This window comes from Pelophylax lessonae (assembly GCF_965119305.1).
Source record: "Pelophylax lessonae genome assembly, chromosome: 3".
NCBI classification, from domain to species: domain Eukaryota; kingdom Metazoa; phylum Chordata; class Amphibia; order Anura; family Ranidae; genus Pelophylax; species Pelophylax lessonae.
In genome coordinates this window covers 187021384-187044100 of record NC_138770.1, presented here as the reverse complement: position 1 = coordinate 187044100, position 22717 = coordinate 187021384, and the positions used below count along the sequence as shown (strand labels likewise).

Below are 22717 nucleotides of genomic sequence, written 5' to 3'. Positions count from 1 at the left end.
CATGTTGTGTACCGTCCGATGTAAACGCAATCTGGAGCACTGTTATGACAGGAGGGGGGAGAGAACAGAGAGCCCGCACCTCCTTACTACTCCTGTAGTTCCTGCCGGGTGTTTGTGCTGGGAAGGAAAGGGTAATGGGGGAGGGGAATTTGTGCTAGAAAGAGGATTGGGAGGGGGGTGTTAGAAGGCAGGATTGGGAAAGATTTGTGCTAGTAGGGGTGAATTTGGGGGGATTTGTGCTGGAAAGGGTAATTTGGAGGGGTTTGTGCTAAGAGGGATTTGTACTAGCAGTGGGTAATTTGGTGGCAGGATTTGTGCTAGGGTTGGGGATTTAGGGGAAAGATGTACGCTAGGAGTAGCGATTTGGGGGAGAGGATTTGTGCTAGGAACAGGGATTTGGGTGGAAGGTTTGGAGGAAGAGGATTTACGCTAGGAGGGGTGATTTGGTGGATATGTTATAATGTGATCGGTGGTGTGCACTCCTAGAATCTGATCATCTGCAACCATGGTGTCTTGATGAACCCTCGGAAGAGTTTAGTAAAAAGTGTTGAAATGATTGGAGTGCTACATTGGCTTGTACAGTCCTTTTGAAAAATGTTATTTTGCAAGAGCCAACGCGTTTCACGGGATCAGCACTCCCGCCTTCATTAAGGCTAAAAACTATAGTCAACTGAGAAGATACAAAAATTCCTTAAAACATGTTGAAAACTATAAGGATTTTTTGGTATTTTCACTAATGTCCGGTTTATAGCCCTAATGAAGGGAGGAGTGCTGAGCCGCCCGAATCACGTTGGCTGTTGCAAAATAAAATCTTTCAAAGGACTGTGCAAGCTAGAGTGGCACTCCCATCCTTTCAAATCCGTTTTATCTACAGAGCAGGAAGTGAACGGAAATGTCTGCAGTTGGACACAGACAACAACAAAAAAATATGATGGAAATTTTATCTATTACCTACTCTATCCAAAAACAAAAAAAAATGGCTTTAGATACACTTCAGCCAATCTCAAAAGCCTTTGTACAATAGGCAAAAGTGGTTGTTTTTAGGGAGAAAATGTGAGATCAGTTTTACATCAGTTTAAGGACCAATGTGCACAAGCTTATAAGATCAATTAGGTAAGCCTGCAATCAGTTTGTGTGTTCTTTCAATAAATGATATATTCATCCCAAAATCCACACCATCTTTCTTGGATACAGAATAAAAGCAAAGCTACACAATGCATGACAAAAGCATCAATAAACGCCAGCGTCCATGCTCAGTTATATCTAATTCTTAATTCAAACACTGCTTTCCAGGTCCTTAAAACATGCTTTGTACGCTGATGTCAGTGCAATATAAACACTTGTGCACTTTATTATGTTGGCATCACTTGGCAGGGTATTCAGCTAGAATTCATTATGGGAGCCTGGATGTGTCATCCATGAGTGGTTTATCATCACAGCTCCATTTTCCAGCACTGGATATATAAATGTGCTGAAAATAAAGAACTAGTGTGCGTTACTAAACCCACAACAGTGAAATCGGTGTGTATATGTAGTAAAGCATGCTTGTTATACTCCATGTGGAACCTAAGGGGTTAATGCTTTGCATTGTGTGTTAAGGCTGTTTGATCATGTCTCCTCTGATCCTCCCCTTCCTTCTTTTATTGTCCCCAAAAAATAACCTGATATTTACAGAGCAAAGGGACAGGCTACATATGCTCAGTTTGGTGTGTATTGCTAGAAAGTGAGTTTGTTTTTTTTTCATGGGAAAGTGCATGTGATCAGCACAGGGCCAATCAGCATTGTCCAGACAGAGGATCAGGGGAGAATGAAAATTCCTCCTACAAGCTTTGCTAGGAACTGATAGAAGTCAAAAGACTGCTATATACTGCTGATGAGAAAAGGTATTTATCCATTTATATTTACTAAAATAATTGCATTTCCATGGTCTGTGTACTGTGGGAGACCAGATATAGTGAATGCAGGTTCTGGGTTTCGTAGCACTTGAAGTAAAATGCAGAAAATTGGCTTGGATTTGAGATCAGCCAGTTTGAGTTCACCTTGAGACATCTCTGATATGTATCCACATTGACTTTTATGGAGAAATGGAAGCATTGGAAAGCAGCAATATACGCAATATTACAGCTCATTCCTTACCCTTCCAGGTACGCAATCTCTGAGTTATATTATCCTTATGACACCAGTGGTGCTAGGTTGGACTTCAACCAGTTTGCCCACTGTTTATTTCATTCAGTGGTAAGATCATTTACTGGCTGCCAACTTCCTATATTTACAATGGCATTTAGATTTTCAAGGTTCCCTTCAAAGCTTAAAAGCCTGGCAAGTCTTCCCCATCCATAGCAAAATATTAATTTTGTTCAACACTAGGATAAGCACTATTGATGCATAGGTTATGGTAATATAACCACAATATACCTACAGACAACAATGACACATTTTGTGAACAAGTTTCTTATTACTGGTAATTCCACAGAATAAAAATAGGGAGCTGTGTGACCATCTCTCTTGCTCAGCATTGTTGAGAGGACAAGACCATAGACACCGCATTCCTTCCATACATCTTAAGACTTGGATGACACCAACGTAATTCTGGATGTCTGATTTGGGAAATCAAACATGCATATTTGAAGCCAGTTTAGCAAAACTGCAATGTTTTATAACAAAGGTATTAGCAATATATACATTTTACATGAATAACTTAGTGGAATTCCAGATTAACCCTAACTACTCTTACTCTTACCCTTCACCCCTCCTAACACCTATGCTTACTATCCCTTTTTCTAAGAAAGATGTATATACTTACCTATTTTCAGGCTGCTCTAGTCGGATCACGTGATCCCACTGCCCTGCGTCAGCCAGCGCAACTGCAGGGGAGAGGAGGACCACCGACAATGGATGTGCCATTGAAGCTTGTGGTTGACATCGCCGCTTTAGGCTTTACTAGCTGTTGTCAGAGCGCTCTCTCCCTGGCAGCACTGCTGGCAGACAGGGGAGATCACGTGACTGGACCAGAGAGGCTTGAAAATAGGTAAGTATAAACATCTTTCTTACAGTGGTTAGTAAATGTGTTAGGAGGGGGAAGTGGGCAGTTTTAAGAGTAGTTAGGTAAAGCTGGAAATCCACTTTAAAGAGATTGTATGTATGTATGTGTGTGTGTGTGTATGTATGTATATATGTGTATATATATATATATATATATATATATATATATATATATATATATGACTCAGATGTACCCCAAAACTTTCCCTTCTAGATCATGGCCCAGTATTATTGTCTTTGAAAGTGTTACTAAACCCAGGACCCTGCATTCACTATATCTGGTCTTCCACAGTACACAGAACATGGAAATGCAATTATTTTAGTAAATATAAACTTCTAAAAACCTTTTGTAATCAGCGGTATATAGCAGTCTTGTGACTTCTAGCATTGTCCACCTGAGCACTGGTTAAAGCTTGAAGGAGTAGTTTTCATTCTCCTCTGACTGTCCTATGAAGCTGCAGGAACCCTGACCCTCTTTCCGGACAGTGCTGATTGGCCCTGTGCTGATCACATTCACCCTCCCAAAAAAACTAGCAATACGCACCAAACTGAGCATGTACAGAGTGCCCCCAATGCTCTGTACTTTCAGGAGATGGATTGGGGACTGTGGAAGATCCGAGGAGGATCAGAGAAGATAGGATCAAACAGACTATTTACACAATGTGCAGGATTAACCCCTTAGGTTCCACAATGAGTATTACATGTTGTGGGTTTAGTAACGCTTTAAGCTTTGTTCTGTAGTGAGAAAAAACGTATATTACTCCCTGTGGCACCATCACCATTCTGTGGCTCCATCGCCATCTAAATTTCTTGCAGGGACAGCTACTAGGAGAAGGGAATCAGCAGGGTGACCAACATCAGTTCCTCCTAATGTAGGAATGCCAATCCCCCCCCATATCTGTCTCCCTATAGACAGTATGTATCCCAATAGGAGCCCAAGCAGCAGCATTGCCTGCTCACTTCAAGATATCAGGAATTCACTCGATTTCTGGCACAAGAACTGGTTATTTTTCCTACTTGTGTTTTTAAAGGGAAGAAGCATGGAGAAAGGTGCACCGTCTGCAGAGATGTCCTACATATGTTTTTTATTTTGCCCAGACACATACTTTGTTTTCTACCCACAGAAGGGACAATATTTTAGGGATGTAAAGATTACATTTTGTACAGAACAGAGGATGACCTGGGCCCAGTAATGATTCAGCTTGACTGTGGGTGGAGATGAGTTCATGTATTTATGTGTATGTGTTCATGGTTTTGGTGAGAGGCTGAAGCTCCCACAAATGTAATAAAACAGTGTGTGACTTACAGTAAGTAGGAAGGAAGTGCAGGCTGATACAGAGACAGGCAGCGAGCTGGCAGGTAAAAGCAAGAACATATTTCCAGAGTATGCTGTATGGTAAGGTCTGCCTCAAGCTGTCGGGAAAGCCTTTGAATCTGGCCAAGTGCAGATTTATTGGAAACACTTTGCTCCACTATTACCAAGGGACAATATGCAATGGTAAGCAGACCTGCCATTCACTCATGGTGTGTACATGTGTCATCTTCTTCAACAAAGCCAAGGGAGGGCCTTAAACTGGTATGGTTTATAGCAGGGATATGCAAGCTGTGGCCCTCCAGCTATTGCAAAACTACAATTCCCGTCATGCCTATGCCTCTGGGTGTCATGTTTGTGGCTGTCAGAGTCATGCTTTGCTTAATCGAACTTGTAGTTCTGCAACATCTGGAGGGCCACAGTTTTCAGGAAAGTGAAAGGTGTAAAAATTCAGATAACTTCTGCAAATACATAAAAGGAGGTGGCACAGATTACATAGAAAAGAAGATGGGGGGGGGGCAGCACTGATTACATAGAAAAGAAGAAGGGGGGCAGCACAGATTACATAGAAAAGAAGATGGGGGGGGCAGTACTGAATATGTAGAACAGAAGGGGGGGGGGGTAGCAAAGATTACATAGAGCAGAATGGGGGGGGGGGGTCACAGATTACATGGAACAGAAGAAGGAAAACACCTATTTATTTTTTATTGGATCAGACATGAATAGAAAAGAAGGAACGTGATTCTGCCACATGTTCATGGCTGGTAAAGCCAATGCACATGCAGAGATGTCTTCAGAACAGAATGTTTCACCATTCAGCTAATCTACATGCTGTATCCTCTAGTCTGTGATTGTACAATGAGCCCTCCATTATGGGCCAGCAGTAGGAAGTGTCCTTTTATCCCTAGTCATTTTCATTGACACAAATAGACAGAAAAGATTAACCTGACTTTATTGCGCATGACTTTGGTATCCTAAAACAGTATTTTGTGCTCCATGCAAGGCTTGGCTAACATTAACATTAGTTATTTTTACTGACCCTAAACCTTCTGCATTGTAACAATGTTTAATAAGCTTATATGAGATGTCGGTTTTTCTGCTGATAGAAGAAAATGTATTGCTAATAGCTATACAGATAGCCTGTAGCCTATAGGCGTAAGGCTGCTGTACCTGATGGCAAATCTGGTCCTGGACATCTGTCTTTGTATGTGGATCAGTTGCAATTATTAGTCCCCTGGTTGGGATTTTAACTGAGGATCCTAGTGCTAACCCACTTATCGGAATTATTTTTTTCTCTTTCGTTCATTGACAGATACCGCTCCTAATATTCATAATCATTGGGTTATACTGCTCCCTACAGGAGTAGGACACTAGGCAGAAAATAATTCTGGCTACACCCATAGGCAGTCCCTGGGGGTATACTCCCTCTCTCTGCTATAGCCACTCAGTTTTTTTCTGCCTAGTCAGGAGTAAAGACCTAGTTCCTTCCTGGGATCTTTGGTCCGGGCAATTTTTTCTTTTTAGATAGTAATTTTTTTTCTTCTGAATTTTTTCTGTGGGATCTACAATCAACTGCCAGGCTGGGCGACAGGCTTGATAATCTAGATCCTGTGGTCACCCCAGTCTGGCCAGCGAGCACGCGCAGACCTCAGCTCCGCGCTAGGTCGGCAGCGACATAGCCCCACTGGACAGGGGCTGGCCTGCGAGTTACACGCCTTGCGAGGTCGCATACGACCAGGTCTCAGCCCGAGGCGCAGCGTTCTCCTAACCAACAGCCCCCCATTTCGATGGAAAGGGGTTCTGTCTGGAGCGGTGCCCACCTGGTTCCTGGTATGGTGAGTAGCTGTCCCCCCCCTCTCCCCCCTGGAGGGCATTGGGGTGGACGTGCGCCCCTCCTTGGGACGGTCGGACCCCTGAGTTCCCCTCCTTCCCGCATGCACCCCCCCTTGCCAAGTCCCTCACCGTGTCCATCCATGCAATGACGATGGTCCTAGAGTCCCTTGTGTCCTGGGTGGAGGTGGCTTGTGGGAGACGGGCTATCAAAAAGGGCCCCCCACATTCCCCTGCCTCATCTGTCTCATTACATCCTACATCTGGTTCGGCCACTGCAGACGTGGGTCACCCTGCTGGGTCTGAAACCACTCGCCTGCAATCCTCTGATAGTGACGATGATTCCTCCATGTCTACGACTACGCACGAAAAGGTGCTGATGGGACCCTGAAGATGGAGGACGCAGCTGAAGCTGCGATGTAGGCGTAGCTGCCTTTTGGCACTCACAAGCCATCCAAAGCGGCCAAGGAGTTTCCTTTCCCTGCCTATTTTGACAGAATTGTCGCTAAATAGTGGGGACGACCAAAGTGGTCCCCGTGGGGTCCCTAAGTGCTTTATTAGGCATTACCCCTATGAGGAGTCCCTTCTTAAGAAGTAGACTGTGCCACCGTTGGTGGACCCTCCGGTTTCCATATTAAACAAGGCAACCATGATTCCGGTTGAAGAGTCCTCCACCTTTAAGGATCCGGCTGACCGGAAGGAGGAGGCTATGGCCCACAATATGTACACTCTGGCTGGTTCGGCAATGAAGCCAGTATTCACCATTGCCCTAGTGTCGCAAACTCTGACCGAGAGGGCTAAGCTCCTGCACCGTGACCTGGAGGGGGAACAGCTCCCCCCTGCCTTTGCTGAACTGGCGGACCAGCTGGTCTAGGGGCTTCAGTTTATTTGTGATGCCTCTTTGGATGCAACTCCCCTAGTGGCTCGCCTCTCTGTTTTGGCAGTGGTCCTTCGGCGTGACTTTTGGCTCAAGTGCTGGTCTGCGGATTAGACTTAAAAAAAAAAAAAAACCTTGACTGATCTTCCTTTTCAAGGAGATTGCCTGTTTGGTGCTACCCCGGATGACCTCATAAAAGGTCTCACAGGGGGGAAGAGTACTTTTCTTCCGCAGGCTACTAAGGGCAAGGAACCTTGTCGTAGACGTGGGCCCTACGCGGCTCATAAGATTTTTTTCCCTCAGGGTCGGCTGACAAGGGCTCTAAGTCTTTTAGGGCCTCTTCTGGAGGATCCAAATGAACCTGGTCTGGCAAGCCCAGATCGGGCTTCTCTAGACTCGTGGACAAGGCTCCTTCTGCATGAAGGTGCGCCCTCACCCATATCAGGGTTGAGGGGACGTCTTTGCTGGTTTCCAGACCCGTGGTCTTCACAGTTTCCAATAAGGAAGGCGACGTGCGTCCAATCCTGGACCTCAACTGCTTTGTTCGGGTACAGAAGTTCATAATGGAGTCCATTCGAACGGTGGTGGCATCCCTGCGTCAGAGGGATTTCCTCGCCTCTATCGATATCAAGGATGCCTACCTTCACATTCCAATATGTGCCAGTCACCAGCATTTTCTCCACTTTGCTGTGGAAGAGGAGCATTTTACCTTTGTGGTATTACCCTTTTGTCTCGTATCTGCTCCTCGGGTCTTCACAAAATGTTAGCCCCGGTGCTAGCTTTGCTACCTCAACAGGGGATCATGGTACTGGGCTACTTGGACGATCTTCTGCGAGCAGAGTCTCCCTCTGCTCTGGTGAAGATTACAATACGAACTCTGCAGGAGTTCGGCTGGATTCTGAATTTTTAGAAGTCTGCTCTGTTTCCGTCCACAAAGCTGGAATATCTGGGCCTTACTCTGGATTCGGCCTTAGCCAGAGTACTCCTTCCCCTGGACAGACTCCAGAAATTTGCAGGCTGCAATTCGCCTCCTGCTGTCCAACAAATGTTCATCCCTCCGGACTTGCACGTGGGTGCTGGGACTGATGGTGTCTACCTTCGAGGCAGTTCTGTTTGCACAGTTCAATACAAGGTCCCTGCAAAGGGAGATTTTAACCAAATGGGACAAGACTCACCCCCCCCCCCCCGATCCGGCTGAGTCGGAGGAATGAGAGAGTCCTTGATATAATGGCTTTGTTCTCCGGCGCTTTGGCTGGGAAAATCCTTTCTCCTTGTATTAAACAGTGGTCACCACAGATGCCAGCCTGTCCAGCTGGGGAGGCATCCTCAACAAGCATTCTGCTCAGGGGATCTGGTTGCTGGAAGAGTCCAGACTCCCAATCAATGTCTTGGAACTTCGAGCAATCAGACTGTCTGCATCGTTGGACAGATCATCTTCAGGGTTGTCCAGTGTGCATTCAATCGGACATTGCTACGGCTGTGGCTTATGTCAATAACCAGGGGGGCACAAGAAGTGTCCTGGCGGCTCTGGAGGTAGCCGGCATTCTAAGGTGGGCAGCCCTCTCTGGCATACACATTCCCAGGGTGGAATATTGGCAGGCGTTTGACCACGGGGAGTGGTCCCTTCATCCGGAGGTGTTTCATCAGCTGTGTCTATTCGGTGGGGCACCCCCGAGATGGATCTGTTGGCCTCTCGGCTCAACAGAAAGGTGCAGAGGTTTGTGGCTCAGTCAAGGGATCCTCTGGCGGATACCACAGACACTCTGGTGGCTCCAAGGGGTCAGTATCGTCTGATTTAAGCCTTCCCTCCTCTCAAGCGTCTGCCGAGACTTCTATGCAGGATCAAGGCAGAAAGGATTCTGGCCATCTTAGTGGCTCCGGACTGGCCTCACCAGGCTTGATACGTCGATCTGGTATGGCTGGTCGCCGGCGTTCCTTGGCAGCTTCTGCCCAGGCAGGATCTGCTGTCCCAAGGACCGATCTTCCATCCTACTTTACAGTCGCTGGCTTTTGGCGGCTTGGCTGTTGAATGCCAGGTGCTGAAGGATAGGGGGTTATCTGAGTCGGTGATTCCTACACTGTTGTAAGCTAGGAAATCTACCATCATACGTGGAAGACGTACATTGCGTGGTGTGAGTCTCTGGGGGTTCTTCCTCACTCCTTCTCGGCGGCTCGGATCTTGACCTTCCTTCAACAGGAGGTGTTGAACAGAAATTTGGCCTTGAGTACCATCAAGGACAAGGTGTTGGGTTTGGCGGTCTTCTTCCAACGACCTTTGGCCACACACTCCCTGGTGCGTACCTTTCTTCAGGGTGTCTGACATTTGGTTCCTCCAGTGCAGGCTCCGTTGCCACCTTGGGATCTTAATTTGATGCTTTCAGCTCTACTGAAACCTCCCTTTGAAAATATTCAGGAGATTTCCCTGCTTAACCCTGTACAAGAAGGTGGCCATTTTAGTGGCTATCACTTCTGCGTGCAGGTTGTTGGAACTGGCAGTGTTATCCTGTCCCTGGTGATTCACAGGGATAAGGTGTTTCTTCGCCCCTGTCTGTCCTTCCTTCCAAAGATTGTCTCTGATTTTTATTTGAATGTAGACATTGTGTTGCCTTCTCTGTGTCCCAGGTCTAAACACCCGAAGGAAATTGCCTTGCATACCTTGGATGTGGTCCGGGCAATTAAGGTGTACCTGGCAGCGGCGGAGTCTTCCCGGAAGTCAGACTCTCTCTTTGTGCGCATGGATGGACCTCCAAAACGGTTGTCCGCTTCCACTGCGACCATATCTATATGGATCAGACAGACGGTGGTTCAGGCCTATTCCATCAGGGGTCAAGTTCCTCCTTTCCTTGTCAAGGGGCACTCTACTAGGGCGCTTAGTGCCTTCTGGGCTTTCCGTCATCAGGCGTCAGTGACACAGGTTTGCAAGGTGGCCACCTGGTTGTCGGTGCACACTTTCACAAAGTTTTATAAAGTGAATGTGTTGGCATCTGCGGGTGCTTCTTTTAGCAGCAAGGTTTTGCAGGCTGCTCTTCAAGAGGACCTGACCCTTTTTGAGGGTGTGTTGTTTTTTTCCGGTGTGCTCCAGTTGTTTGATTTAGCTCCTGTTACTTGGTTGGCCTTGAGAATTTTTTTGTTGTTCCCACCCCTCATGTTTAACACTGCTTTGGGCGTCCCAATGGGTATGAATATCAGGAGCTGTGTCTATCAATGAACGAAAGAGAAAATTTGATTTTTGACTTACCGTAAAATCCATGTGTCTGATGTTCATTGGCAGACACAGCACCCACCCCTCTGTGGAGTTATAATTCTCTTGACACTGCTTGTAACAAAATGGAGTGGCTATAGCAGAGAGAGGGAGTATACCCCCTGGGACTGCCCATGGGTGTAGCCAGAATTATTTTCTGCCTAGTGCCCTACTCCTGTAGAGGGCAGTATAACCCAATAGTTATGAATATCAGGAGCTGTGTCCATCAATGAACATCAGAGAAATAGATTTTATGGTAAGTCAAAAAGATACCCATTATTACGATTGCCAGGGTTTTGTTATGGGATTATTGGGTGGAAGAAGATTGACTTGCAGGAAAGTAATCCATATTGCATTTTGCCATACCAAAAACCTCTCTTTTCTGCTTACTGTGTTTTGTCAGGACAATATCTCTATGTGCATTGAAGACAGGCAACACTCATATTCCAGACCACAGCAGAACTAATTACATCATTTACGCCTCTGACCTTCTATACATTCTGTAACAAAACCATCCAACCCATAATGTGTTATAATTTAGCTAGTCTCCTCCTACCCCCATGAATGAAAACACCATAGTACCCAAAGGTTTCAGCAGTGCAGGCTATGGCTTTAAATGTTTGTGCAGCCGGAGAGGATGTATGAATGATTGTCACTGCAGGCCTGTTTTTCTCTGTAGGTCTCTGAAACCTGCAGTAAAGCATCCAGTGCAGGGTCGCAGCCTGGGGTCCCAGCTTAGCTTCCGGTGGAGATCAAAGCCGAGAGGTGGACCTGAGGTCAGCCAAGAACAGCAGTGACGTGTGTTCTGGGGGGCCTGTGACTGGATGGGAAGGGATTGGACCGGTGTTTGGATCTCCCATGTGACGATCATTAGTCTTTTTTTTCTATGCACCTACTGCGGGCTTCTGGCTTGCGAAGATTAACCCATCCATAGCTGCAGTGCAAAAAAAAAAAATCAGCCAGAGCCACAAATGGCAAATTTTAGAAAGGCTTTAATTGGTAAATAGACCTTTAAACATCAGATTGGACAAGAATCTTTGTACTTTTTTTTCTTTTTTCAGGTCTTATGTCATATGAGATGTTTGGTATTTTTATAAATCTTCATAGCTGTTCCATGTCTAGCCTGCTGTAATACTTATTTTCTTTATTCTGGGCAGTCTTAGGTTTAGGCAGCCTGAAGGATTGGGGTTGGGGTTGTCACACCGGCTGTACATCACACAGGCATAGCAAGAGATACTTGGATGTTCAGGAGTGATTGGACCACTAGATCCTAATTTTGTCAGATGATCAGCTAAGGAACATGTACATTGATAGCGGTCACTAACCTGTTTCTGTAGTGGGCAGAGAGATTGCACTCATTCAACATGCTGACCATTTCTCAAGGTAAACAATGGCAGTCAGACCAAGCCAAGTCTACTGATTGGCTGGTGAGACTGTCCCCTCAGCTCCTACATCTGCCACCCATCCCTTGCTGCCAGGCCACCCTCCTCCAGGGTCATTTAATGCAATTTCCCTCCATCCAGACCGAGCCCCAGCCCCTCCATGGTCACTACCAATACAGCCAGACACATGACCCCCTCTAGAGCTACTGGCACTGAGGGCGATAGCTCCACTCCATCTCTGCCAGCCTCTCACTCTGCCAGCACCCCCTCCCCTTTTCCCACCACAGATATGCCTCTAATACAGGATCTGCCCCTGTTAATGGACACCGCCTGCCCCGTTCTAGGATTCCCAGAGCATCGCCATCACATGTGAATGGACCTCGGATGCCTGCAGCATCTCCTTCCCTGGATGCTGTCAGTGACACTCAGCTCCCAGGAACTGAGGTATACTGTCAGCCAGTGGCGGTTCTACATTAAATTGCTCCCCGGGCAAGACTCCCTCCCGGCGCCCCCCCCCCCCCAAAAAAAAAATAACATGACAACATAACAGAGTGCCACAGCATTGTTGCCCCCAATAAATGCAGAGTGCCACAGCAATGCCCCCAATAAATGCAGAGTGCCACAACAATGCCCCTTAATGTAGAGATGCCACAGCAATGCCCCATTTCAATGCAGAGCGTCACAGCAATGCCCCCTTTCAATGCAGAGCGCCACAGCAATGCCCCCTTTCAATGCAGAGCGCCACAGCAATGCCCCCTTTCAATGCAGAGCGCCACAGCAATGCCCCCTTTCAATGCAGAGCGCCACAGCAATGCCCCCTTTAATGCAGAGCGCCACAGCAATGCCCCCTTTAATGCAGAGCGCCACAGCAATGCCCCCTTTAATGCAGAGCGCCACAGCAATGCCCCCTTTAATGCAGAGCGCCACAGCAATGCCCCCTTTAATGCAGAGCGCCACAGCAATGCCCCCTTTAATGCAGAGCGCCACAGCAATGCCCCCTTTAATGTAGAGATGCCACAGAAATGCCCCCTTTCAATGCAGAGCGCCACAGGTATGCCCTCTTTCAATGCAGAGCGCCACAGCAATGCCCCCTTTAATGCAGAGTGCTACAGCATTGCCCCCTTTCAATGTAGAGATGCCACAGCATTGCCCCCTTTCAATGTAGAGATGCCACAGCATTGCCCCCTTTAATGCAGAGTGCTACAGCATTGCCCCCTTTAATGCAGAGTGCTACAGCATTGCCCCCTTTCAATGTAGAGATGCCACAGCATTGCCCCCTTTAATGCAGAGTGCTACAGCATTGCCCCCTTTCAATGTAGAGATGCCACAGCATTGGCCCCTTTAATGCAGAGCGCTACAGCATTGCCCCCTTTCAATGTAGAGATGCCATGCCACTGATGCCAGAGTGCCACTTTTCAATGCAGAGCGCCAGCGTTCCCCCCCCCCCCCCCCCCCGGTCAGTGCACTTACCTCACTTCTCTTCACGTCTCCTCAGTCCTCCCGCGGCGTCTCCTCCTCGGCCAATGGCGCGGGGTTTGCCTTTCGGCCAATCAGGAAGCGGGAGGACCCGCTCCCTGATTGGCCAGGAGAAGGATCAGTGTGACATTAGCGAATTTTCATTCGCTATTGTCACACAATGGGCGTGCTCGGGGGGAGCAATGCTCTGCTCCTCGGGCTCGGCTCGACTCGGCTGCGGCAGTTTTAGGCATGGGCGAACGGGGCTCGGGCGGTCCGGTACCATTTGATCCATGGACCGGTACCGGTCCGCGGCCCGGGCATGCCGCCCCCCACGTGTTATGAAAAAATGCCGCCCTGGGCGGCTGCCCCGTTCGCCCGTGCCTAAAACCGCCACTGCTGTCAGCTCTCATCCCCTCCAGCATGTCACTCCTCTCACTGCCTGTGTGAGGGATCAGGCTTCCATATAGCAGGAGGCACTTATTAACTCTTTGCATCCCTGACTCAGCCTGCATGCCAGCCAGCTTTCCTCTTCTTCAGCAACAGGTTATTTCAGTGTTGCAGCCTCCCCAAGTGACATGCCTCAGATTCTCTGACAGGGCTTTTGTGTCACTTGAGGCTGGAGGCTCCTTCTTATTACTGCATGTCCAGTTTTAGGGCCTCTGATACATTTTTAAAGCAGTCCAATCAGTTTTTATTTTACTTTATTTGGGTGTCATGCCCAAACCCCATGGTCTGGTTCTCACCTGGGTGGCCCTCTATAATTTATTTTAACTGTCAATTTGCAAATTTAGGACAGGAGATTAAATAAATACATTTTAAAAATGACACAATGAGTTTATTGATGTGCTAAAGCTGGTGCTTGTTGATACACAGACCGCAGACAAATCAAAACATATTGATGTTAATGCTAAGGCCCCTTTCACACAGGTGTTCAGATCCGCCTCTCCGTTTTTTTGGCAGCATCGGATGTCAGCGGAGACATGTCCGCTGACATCCGATCCGTCAAATCTGGACGGATAGAAACCCTATTTTCCATCCGTCCAGCGGATGGGATCGGATGAGGACGGCAGACGGTCCGTTTCCATCTGATTCCCCCATAGAGAACAGCAGGGACCTGACAGCTCTGTCTCTGCAAACAGCGCGGAGACAGAGCAGCCATCCGCCTGCTCAGCGGGGGATCGGCGGATCGATCCCCCGCTGAGAAAAACAGAGTCCGCCGACGGACTCCCCTGTGTGAAAGGGGCCTAAGGGTGACAAATCAAAGCAGCTTCCTTGCACTTTTAGGAACTGGCTGAAAGGTCTCTGTGCCTATGCATTGCTCTGTAAATAATTTCCAGAATTAGTCCCTTCCCTATTCAGTTATGTGGATCTCAGTTGGTAGGTCTACAAAATATATGGAAGGCAGTGAGGTTTAACTTTGATACCCAGTTTTGCCTAAAAATGGCTGCCTGCAGAGGACTGCGTTCTCCATGTTGTGTTTTTCCGGTGCTTGGATGTCTTCAGTTGACTATTTGGTTTCAGATGTAGCTAATTCCATTGTTGTTTTGTCCTCTGGTTCCCAGTTCACCCGCTTCTGCTCCTTGGCTTCAACGGCTGTGGGTCTTCCTTGTCCAAGGTTTTTTTTGTGTATCCTTGTTTCTGACTCCTGTTGGACCCCATCCGTGTTTTCCCTCTTTGGGACGAATTGTTGCCTTCACCTGGCGAGGAGTTCTCCCTTTCCCCCTGCGGGACAGGCATCTGGCTCTTTTCTCCTACCTCTCTACTTGCAGGATATAGTTGTGGCTTGTTTGAAGGTGGGTACTGCTCTCTCTGCTGTATTGTTTGTTTCAGACAATTCAGCTAGGAATATACCACCTGCCAAACCAGGTCCAAGGTAGACCCTCCTAAGACAGAGGATGCCAGTGAATGTTTAAGGATGTTGCACTGGCTAGGCCAGTACCTTCTCAATAGGGAGGCTTGAATCCTACAATCAGGATTTATTCAGGGATTTTGGATCCTTTTCATGTGACCCCCTAATGCTCCTTGTGGGTTTCCTCACTTGGTGTGGTACCCGAAAAAGAACCAAAAAAGAAAAAAAATTCCAACGTTTACACCACTTTTCTATCCCTGCAAGCTTGTCAGTTAATGGTGGTATTGATCAGGAGAAATCCCAGAAGTAATACTCCGCTTTTGATCCAGCTAATTCTTTGCTGAGTTCTCTGGTGCTTCTACCCTTCTGGTGAAGGCCAACATCAAGTCTGTCTTTCGCCTCCTTCCTGTACACTGTGACTGTTCCATCCCAACAACAAGAAAGGTCCTGCCCATCATCTGTCCTTTTGGGCATTTAGTTTGTCATTGTAGAGATGGTCTGTCGACTTCCTGGGGTTAATTCGTTTCTGTCCTTGGTTAAATTTCCAAGGGACTCTAGGAAGCTCTGGCTGTGGCAGCTTCAATCCTTTTGGGCCATCTTGTTTTCACATTCCGCGTACTTCTAAATAGGCAGTGCCTTCTGTGGGCACCTATGAGATCGGACCTGTGTGTGATGACTTGGAAGTGCAGTTGTCCTTCGTGCACTTTAATGGTCATTCTTTGATAAATGGAGGAATTGCTGAACTCACTTACAGGGCTGCATTCAGCTCCTGTAGCTTTGGCATTTTGTCCAGGGTGACTGGTCCATTGAACCTTGGATGGCCTCATGGGCCCAACTCTATTTGTTGTGTAACATGATGCTGTTAGATTTCTTTCCCAATGTGGTGGCAGTTGAATTATAGGTGAAAAAATTGCAAAATAGCCGAGTGGTTTTATAGATGAGTGTGGGACAAGTGGTTAACTGCCCCTCTGCACACTTTCCACCTTTGTTCTCCCTGTTGTGTTTTTCCGGTGCTTGGATGTCTTCAGTTGACTATTTGATTTCAGATGTAGCTAATAACATTGTTCATTTGTCGTCCTGTTCACAGTTCACCTGCTTCTGCTCATTGGCTTCAACGGCTGTGGGTCTTCCTTGTGCAAGGTTTTTTTTCTTTGTAGTCTTGTTTCTGACTCCTGGTAAACCCCGTCTGTGTTTTCCTTCCCAGAACACTTGGGTAACCTGCTAGCGAATTTGGGACAAATTGGTGCCTTCACCTGGTGAGGAGTTCTCCCTTTCCCCCTGCTGGACAGGCATCTGGCTCTTTTCTCCTACCTCTCTACCTAGGATATAGTTGTGGCTGGTTTGATGGTGGGTACTGCTCTCTCTGCTGTATTGTTGGTTTCAGACTATTCAGCTAGGAGGACATCTCCAAAATTTTCTTATTCAGAGGGTTTTAAAGGCTTGGAAACATCTGTCTTGCTTCCCTGATTCGCGGCACCTGTTTTCTGTGCACAGCTTAAGCGACATCCTCTCCATTTTGCCCTCTGCCTGTTTTTGCATTTAGGGCTCTCTTGTTTCGATTTGCCTTTTCTTGGGCATTCTTAGGCACCTTTAGGATTAGTGAACTTGTTGCCGAGGATAAACGATCAGTTGGTGGTAACTCCGAGAATGTGCTGATCACAGGATTCTTTGTTTTTATCTCACGCTGATTCTTGTAACCTCGGCAAATTCCAATATTTTCGGGTCTTCCGCCTTTTCCTTTCCCAGCTGGTCTTGCTTCCTACTGATTTTTCCTACATACTCTCTCCTCATTGGCGCAGCCCTTGCTGCCCATGGGATGGGTATTTTTCGGATGAGAGAAATGGCTTTTAGGTAGATGGGAATCATTTAAATGTTTGCTATATGTTCATCCTCACCTTTTTGTTCTGATTTAATGTTTCTCCCCAGCATTACTTTAGATCATTGCTGACGCCTTTGTTCATTGGGCCTCTTGCCACGCCGAATTGTAACACTGTGGGGAGAACTTTCCTTTGCAGTTAGCAGAATTTGCTTTTGCTGTTTTCATGGCCTACGCTGGTTTCTGGTATTACCTGAGACAATTGGTTTCAGGTCCCTTTATTCTTATAATTCGTGTCTTTTTAGGGGGCAAGGTATTGCTTTATTAGTTGGTCATAAATGATTTAGGGAAAGGGGCCTTAACTGCTGGAAGCATAGCATCACTGTGGGTGTGAATCTAAAAGGGAAGTTAAGTAGCTCTCTTAGGATTGGCTACAAAGACCTGAGGTGACTGGGTGGAGCCTGAACTCTAGTTAAAAGCTACGCTGGGGCACATCCAACTGCTCTGAGGAGATTCAGCTGTCACAAGAGTTGTCCACCCTCCCACCCATTGTGATGTTTTGTCAGCTTTATTGGCTTCGACCTTGCCAGCAATTGGTGTTGCTTTATGGGCGAAGTTAAATTCTGGGCTCAGTCTAATGTCGGTCTGGCACTGATGGTAAGGACATATGGTATATGTGAGTTTATGATTTCTAGGTGCTCACGGCAAAACTGTGACTGACATTGTTGTTTGGTAAATTCTTGGGTCAGTCAAATGCCTGTCTGGCACTGATGATAAGGACAGGCCTCTTAGACTATGTGAGTTTATTTTAAGGGTGCTCACAGTATAACCGTACAAATGGGTATACTGACGCAACTCACAGTATAACCATTACTGGCATTGCTGTTTGGTACATTTGGAAAGTTGTTACTTTTGCAAAATTCAATAAAGCTGTGGCCTTGCCCTATTTACAAATTAATCAGCTTTCGTGTCTTTTTTGGGGGGAAAGGTATTGGTTTATTAGTTCCTCATAAATGCATCTCTATGGAAAAAATGGATGTAAATGGATGATCATCCATTTACATCTGCTTCTGTCCACATCTGTTTTTTTTTTTGAACGGGTCAAAGCCCTGATTTTCTTCAGTTTAAAAAAAAAAAAAACAGATTGGGCGAAAAATGGCTGTAAACGGACAAACGGTCCGTTTTTTGTTTGAAAAAATGGCTCCGGAACTCGAGTGGTTAAGGACTCTAGCTGGAGGATGTAAAAAATGTATGTAAAAACGGATGAATAACAGGCAAAACGAACAGTCCACATGTGTAAAGGAGCCTAAGAATTTTTATTTTCCAATATTTTTATTAAGGTTTTACGAAAAGGTAAACAAAATATACAACAGTGCAAAGTGTGCCCATAAGGCTTGGTCATACATAACAGAAATAGCAGAACATCATCAAAACGTGAATTGAAGAACAACTGACACATGTATAGCAGGATTAAGAAACACCATATAAACAGAGTAAGCCATGGAATGGTGACTCAAGTCAGGGCCGGAGTAGAGCCCCCAATCAGCCACCAGGCTGGCAGGCGGGCCTGGCCCCCCCCCCCCCCCGGCGCCTCGTACGGGAACACACTGCGCCCCAGGAGGGAGGCGGGCCCCAACCCCCGGCCTCACCACCACACCTCAAGCTGAGGGAGGCATTGACCTTCCGGCAGTGCACTGTAAGGAGTAAAAATGATAAAGTGGGGATAAAAATAAAATAAAGAAAGAGAAGGGGAGCAGAGGAAAAGAGAAGGAAAAGAGAGAAAGAGGCCAGGTAGCCCGCAAGGGCCAAGGCAATAACAAGGAAAGAAGTAGGAGAAGAGATTAGTAGTGGCGGGTAAAAAAGGGGGTCTGCATCCAGGTCCGTCTGTCCCAATCAGGGCCTTTTCACACCTCCAAGCCCCCGAGGGGGACAACGGCACTCCCCCCTCAAGGGGGGCCTGCCAAATATCTGAGCCAAGGGTGCCAGGTCTTATCAAACAAACGCATTTTATCATTAAGTAGCACCACCATCCGTTCATTGATCATGATCCAGGTCAGTTTAGCTTTGAGCAGTTCAAGCGGTATTACAGGAGAGCGCCAGGAGCGGGCGATCACAATTTTAGCAGCTGTGAATATAAAAGCTATAAGGCGTTTAGTAGGTTTAGACGCCCCCTCGATCTGCCTACCCAAAAGGCCTAAGAATTTTTAGTGCAGAAAACACATTTTCTAACTTTCGATCTTGTGGAGAAGTGTTAGAACCTCTGTAACAGGTCCTATGGCTGTCTGCAACTCCATTACAGAAATTTTCCCCTCACTTCATGTCAAGAAACACAACAGACCCAAAGTTAACAAAAGTGAGAGGAAACCTCCCAAAGCAAAGGAAATCTGACCTTTTATAGTTGTCACTGGTCTTGTGTCCTTTTTGATGTTTGGACGACAACGGTCACTGTAACTTTCTGTGCTGGTGATATTATTCAGAACTTAAAGAGTAAACCTCCCTAATGGGGGCTCAGGCAAAAGCCAAAAACCTGGCCTTTTTAAAATTGTCATAATGCCTAAAGCTGAAAAACAAATTTAGGCTAGAGTTCCATGTTTTTGACTGACTCTTCAAGAATACATTTACTGTGGACTTATTATGTAATATAAAAACTGTCAAATGCCTTCTTCCTATAATTTAAACCACTGGGTCTATGCTGCTGGTAACCCTACAATGTGACCACCACTTCTGCAGCTTTAAATAATAAGCACTCATTCTGAGAAAATTGAGACAAAATAAAATGCATATTATGCTGGAATAAATACTGTAATGTTTTTCTTTATCTTTCTAGATTATAAGCACTCCTCAGAGACTGAACGCCGGAGCAGATCTTCTCATAGGGAGACAGTTCTCTACGGCTACCTCAGCCATGGTCACTCAGAGCCACATCACAGACACAACAAGCTGGATCCCCGGGTAATTCCTATCATTTGGATGCATGTTTTGTTCCTAACGTGATACTGTATTTGGAGGTTTAGTCTCTTGACATAGTACACACTTCTGCACAGTCACGTCTTCTTTATTACTCCTCTCTTTTCCTGCACAGGAAGACTAAATAAACCATTGGTTGCATCCTGTCATCATTTTATGTTCTTCCATGCCTCAGTCGCATGGAAGCATCCCTAGCCTATAAACATATGTTATTTTGAGTCCTAAACAGTGACAGCACTATAGAGTGCATCATTATAGATGAATGCTAAACAAACCATGAGTGAAAGATTGTGGGATGATCCTCTATTTCCTCCTTCTGAAAACCCAGTACTTTCTTCATAGAATTTAGGCATAGCTACACTTTTTTAAATTGTGAAGCGATTAGTTTCCCAAAGATTTTAGGCTAGCTACACACATAGAGATTTCTCTTCAGCTAAACAAGAGAAATCAAATCTATTCTGCTGCTACTTAAATACCCAAGCAGTGGCTGCATCCGATAGGATACAGTCACTGTTCAGCTGATATTCTTCCAGCTTTGTGACCTCTCCTCTGCTCATTTCTTGGTTTACTTTACATTTCTAAGGACTACATATCCCATGGCACCTTGCTGCATGCAAGTAGTGCTTTCTGTACTGACTGTGCCACCTGAAACTCCTCCTCTCAGGACTTCTGTAGTTCAGAAGGCAGGCTTTGTGAAATGTGTGACACAGCAGTGCATACTCACAGGGCATAGCAAATATATGTCATGGAATTCAAGGAAGTAAAGGTGTTGAATTCTTAAAAACTTTTCAAAATCATTAACATTAACAGGATTAGGCAGATGTTCATGCACATGACTAATTGGGAGAATGGCTTACTTCACATGTGTCAAACACAAGGCCCGCGGGCCGAATCTGGCCCTCAAGGCCATTTCATGTGGCCCTCACACCTCTCCTAGAGCTGCAGTAGAGTTCCAGCCCTCCTTTGGACCTCCTCATGACCCTGCACCTACTGCTTTCCAGCTGTTCCCCCAGATTCTTCGGTGCACTTTGATGTAAGGGTGGGTGGGGGGACTCTTGACATCTGATGTAAGGGGGTTGGGAAACTCTGGACATCCAGTATTATAGATACAACCGGCCCTTTAAGGGCAATCATAATGCTGAAAGCGGCCCTCTATAAAGTTGATTTTGACACCCCAGGCTTACTTTAAAGGATTTTTATGTGTAATGCTAGATGTAGGGAGAACTGCCCTGGCTGCTCTGTGCCTAAAAATATTTGATTGAGTATTTAGGCACAGAACAGAGTACTTTAGCACAGAAAACAAAATATTGATGGGTGATCCCTCACACTCATTTCTGTACCCTTTTCCCCCTAATTCTCTCTGATAGCTATGGCTTGTGTGCTCCTATTAATCTACATCCCTACATTCTATCAGTTATAATTTTAGCATTAACTAGTACATTAATCACTATTTCCCAAATGTGTCGTTTTGCAATAAAACATCATTGTGTCTCTTTTTTTTTTGTAGGGACAGGAAGCGTTCCCGGGAGTTTATAGAGACGGACTTCTCGGAAGGGTGAGTGTTGAGAGTTTTTTATCTGCTAAGAGAAGTGTGAGAGGTCTAGTTGAGTATATGAAGAGGGTGTGATGTGTCTGGAGAGATAGTTTGAGATGTTAGGATGTTCGGGGTTCTTTGAAATCTTGTAGGACAAAGTCAATTTCTGGGCTGCTGATTGGCTGTTTGGGTATGGAGGGTGGGGAAATTGGCAAGACTAGTGATTTTGACCTACTATTCCTAAATATCCCATGCCCAGGGATGAAGAGAATCGATTCACAAACCAGTTAAAGATTTTTTTTTATTCACCTGAAAAAATGCATGCAGATTTTGTCTAATCAAAGGGTCAGCAACCTAATGCACAGGTGGGCATGGAAAGCCGATTACATTGGCACTTGGAAGATTGATAGTCACATGTATACAACATTATGTGATATTACTCAGAAAACATAAATGTAGTAAATAGTATCTAGTCCTTTTGTTTGAAAAAGGTGGCCTTTGCATTATTCTCCACGTTTGCAATCGTATACATTAGCAAACAGATTTTTTTTTATACCTGAGGATATTGTTAGTCAATCTCAAAGCTGTATTACAAGAATTTTTTCAGAATTGTGCTTGCAGTTAAAATTAACATCCTATAAGCCAGGCATGACACAGCTTAGCTATGAAAGATAGAGATAGGAATCTCATTGAAAGGAAGGCTCTATTCACTCTGCAACTTTGGATGGGTGCAACTTGGATGGGACTTGTTGTTCCTCTGCAAAGTCAGACCCACTGTTACATATAAAACATTCAGGTACGACTTTCATGCAGCTTTTGAGGATTAAAATTGAAATCTGTGGCCCTCAAGTTGTATGAAAGTTGGACCAAAGTAGTACGTCGCTCATATATGGAAGGCTATCATTGGAACACATGGGGAATGACTTGTTATGCAACTTTGATGTCACATGACAAGTCGCACAAGCGTGAATAGGGTCTTACTGTGCACATTAATGGTAAAAAGGAAATGTTTCACCTGTTAACATAATAATTTATAAATGTAACTTTTCAATAGCAGTGTACCTATAGGTGCAAAAAAAAAAAAAAAAAAACAATATGGTTAAGATGCGCTGTAGTTCACTGGCACACAAGGATGTGTAATGCTTTTAAATTGAAACTTAATGGGAAAAGATGGCTGACCTCTGGTCTAATCTCCGGAAAAGCATATAATTCATGACTCACAATTACCTAGATTCATGAATTCCATGACTAGTGAGTGGGGAGCCTAGGGGGCCCTGTCGGGTAGGCTGAATGAGGCTCGATGATGAGAATTCTCTGTGATTGTTCTAGGTCTGTGATATGGGCAGCCTTTAAGCTAATGCATGACCATGACAACCAGGAAACTAGCTTTCTCAAAAGGAGTCGGCAAT

At 45.8% G+C, this 22717-nt stretch overlaps 1 protein-coding gene across 3 annotated transcripts in view; it reads left to right on the top strand.

Moving 5' to 3' along the window:
* The window catches only part of TFDP2 (transcription factor Dp-2), a 170752-nt gene that overhangs the window by 96314 nt on the left and 51721 nt on the right, over positions 1–22717 (top strand). For 2 of the 3 annotated variants that reach the window (XM_082251674.1, XM_082251672.1), the window contains 2 exons: positions 19635–19759; positions 21282–21329. In XM_082251674.1, coding sequence (XP_082107800.1) covers positions 19635–19759; positions 21282–21329 — 173 coding nt within the window. Of the gene's footprint in view, positions 1–4388; positions 4541–19634; positions 19760–21281; positions 21330–22717 lie in introns of those variants that run through there. The other variant, XM_082251673.1, reaches the window with a different exon arrangement.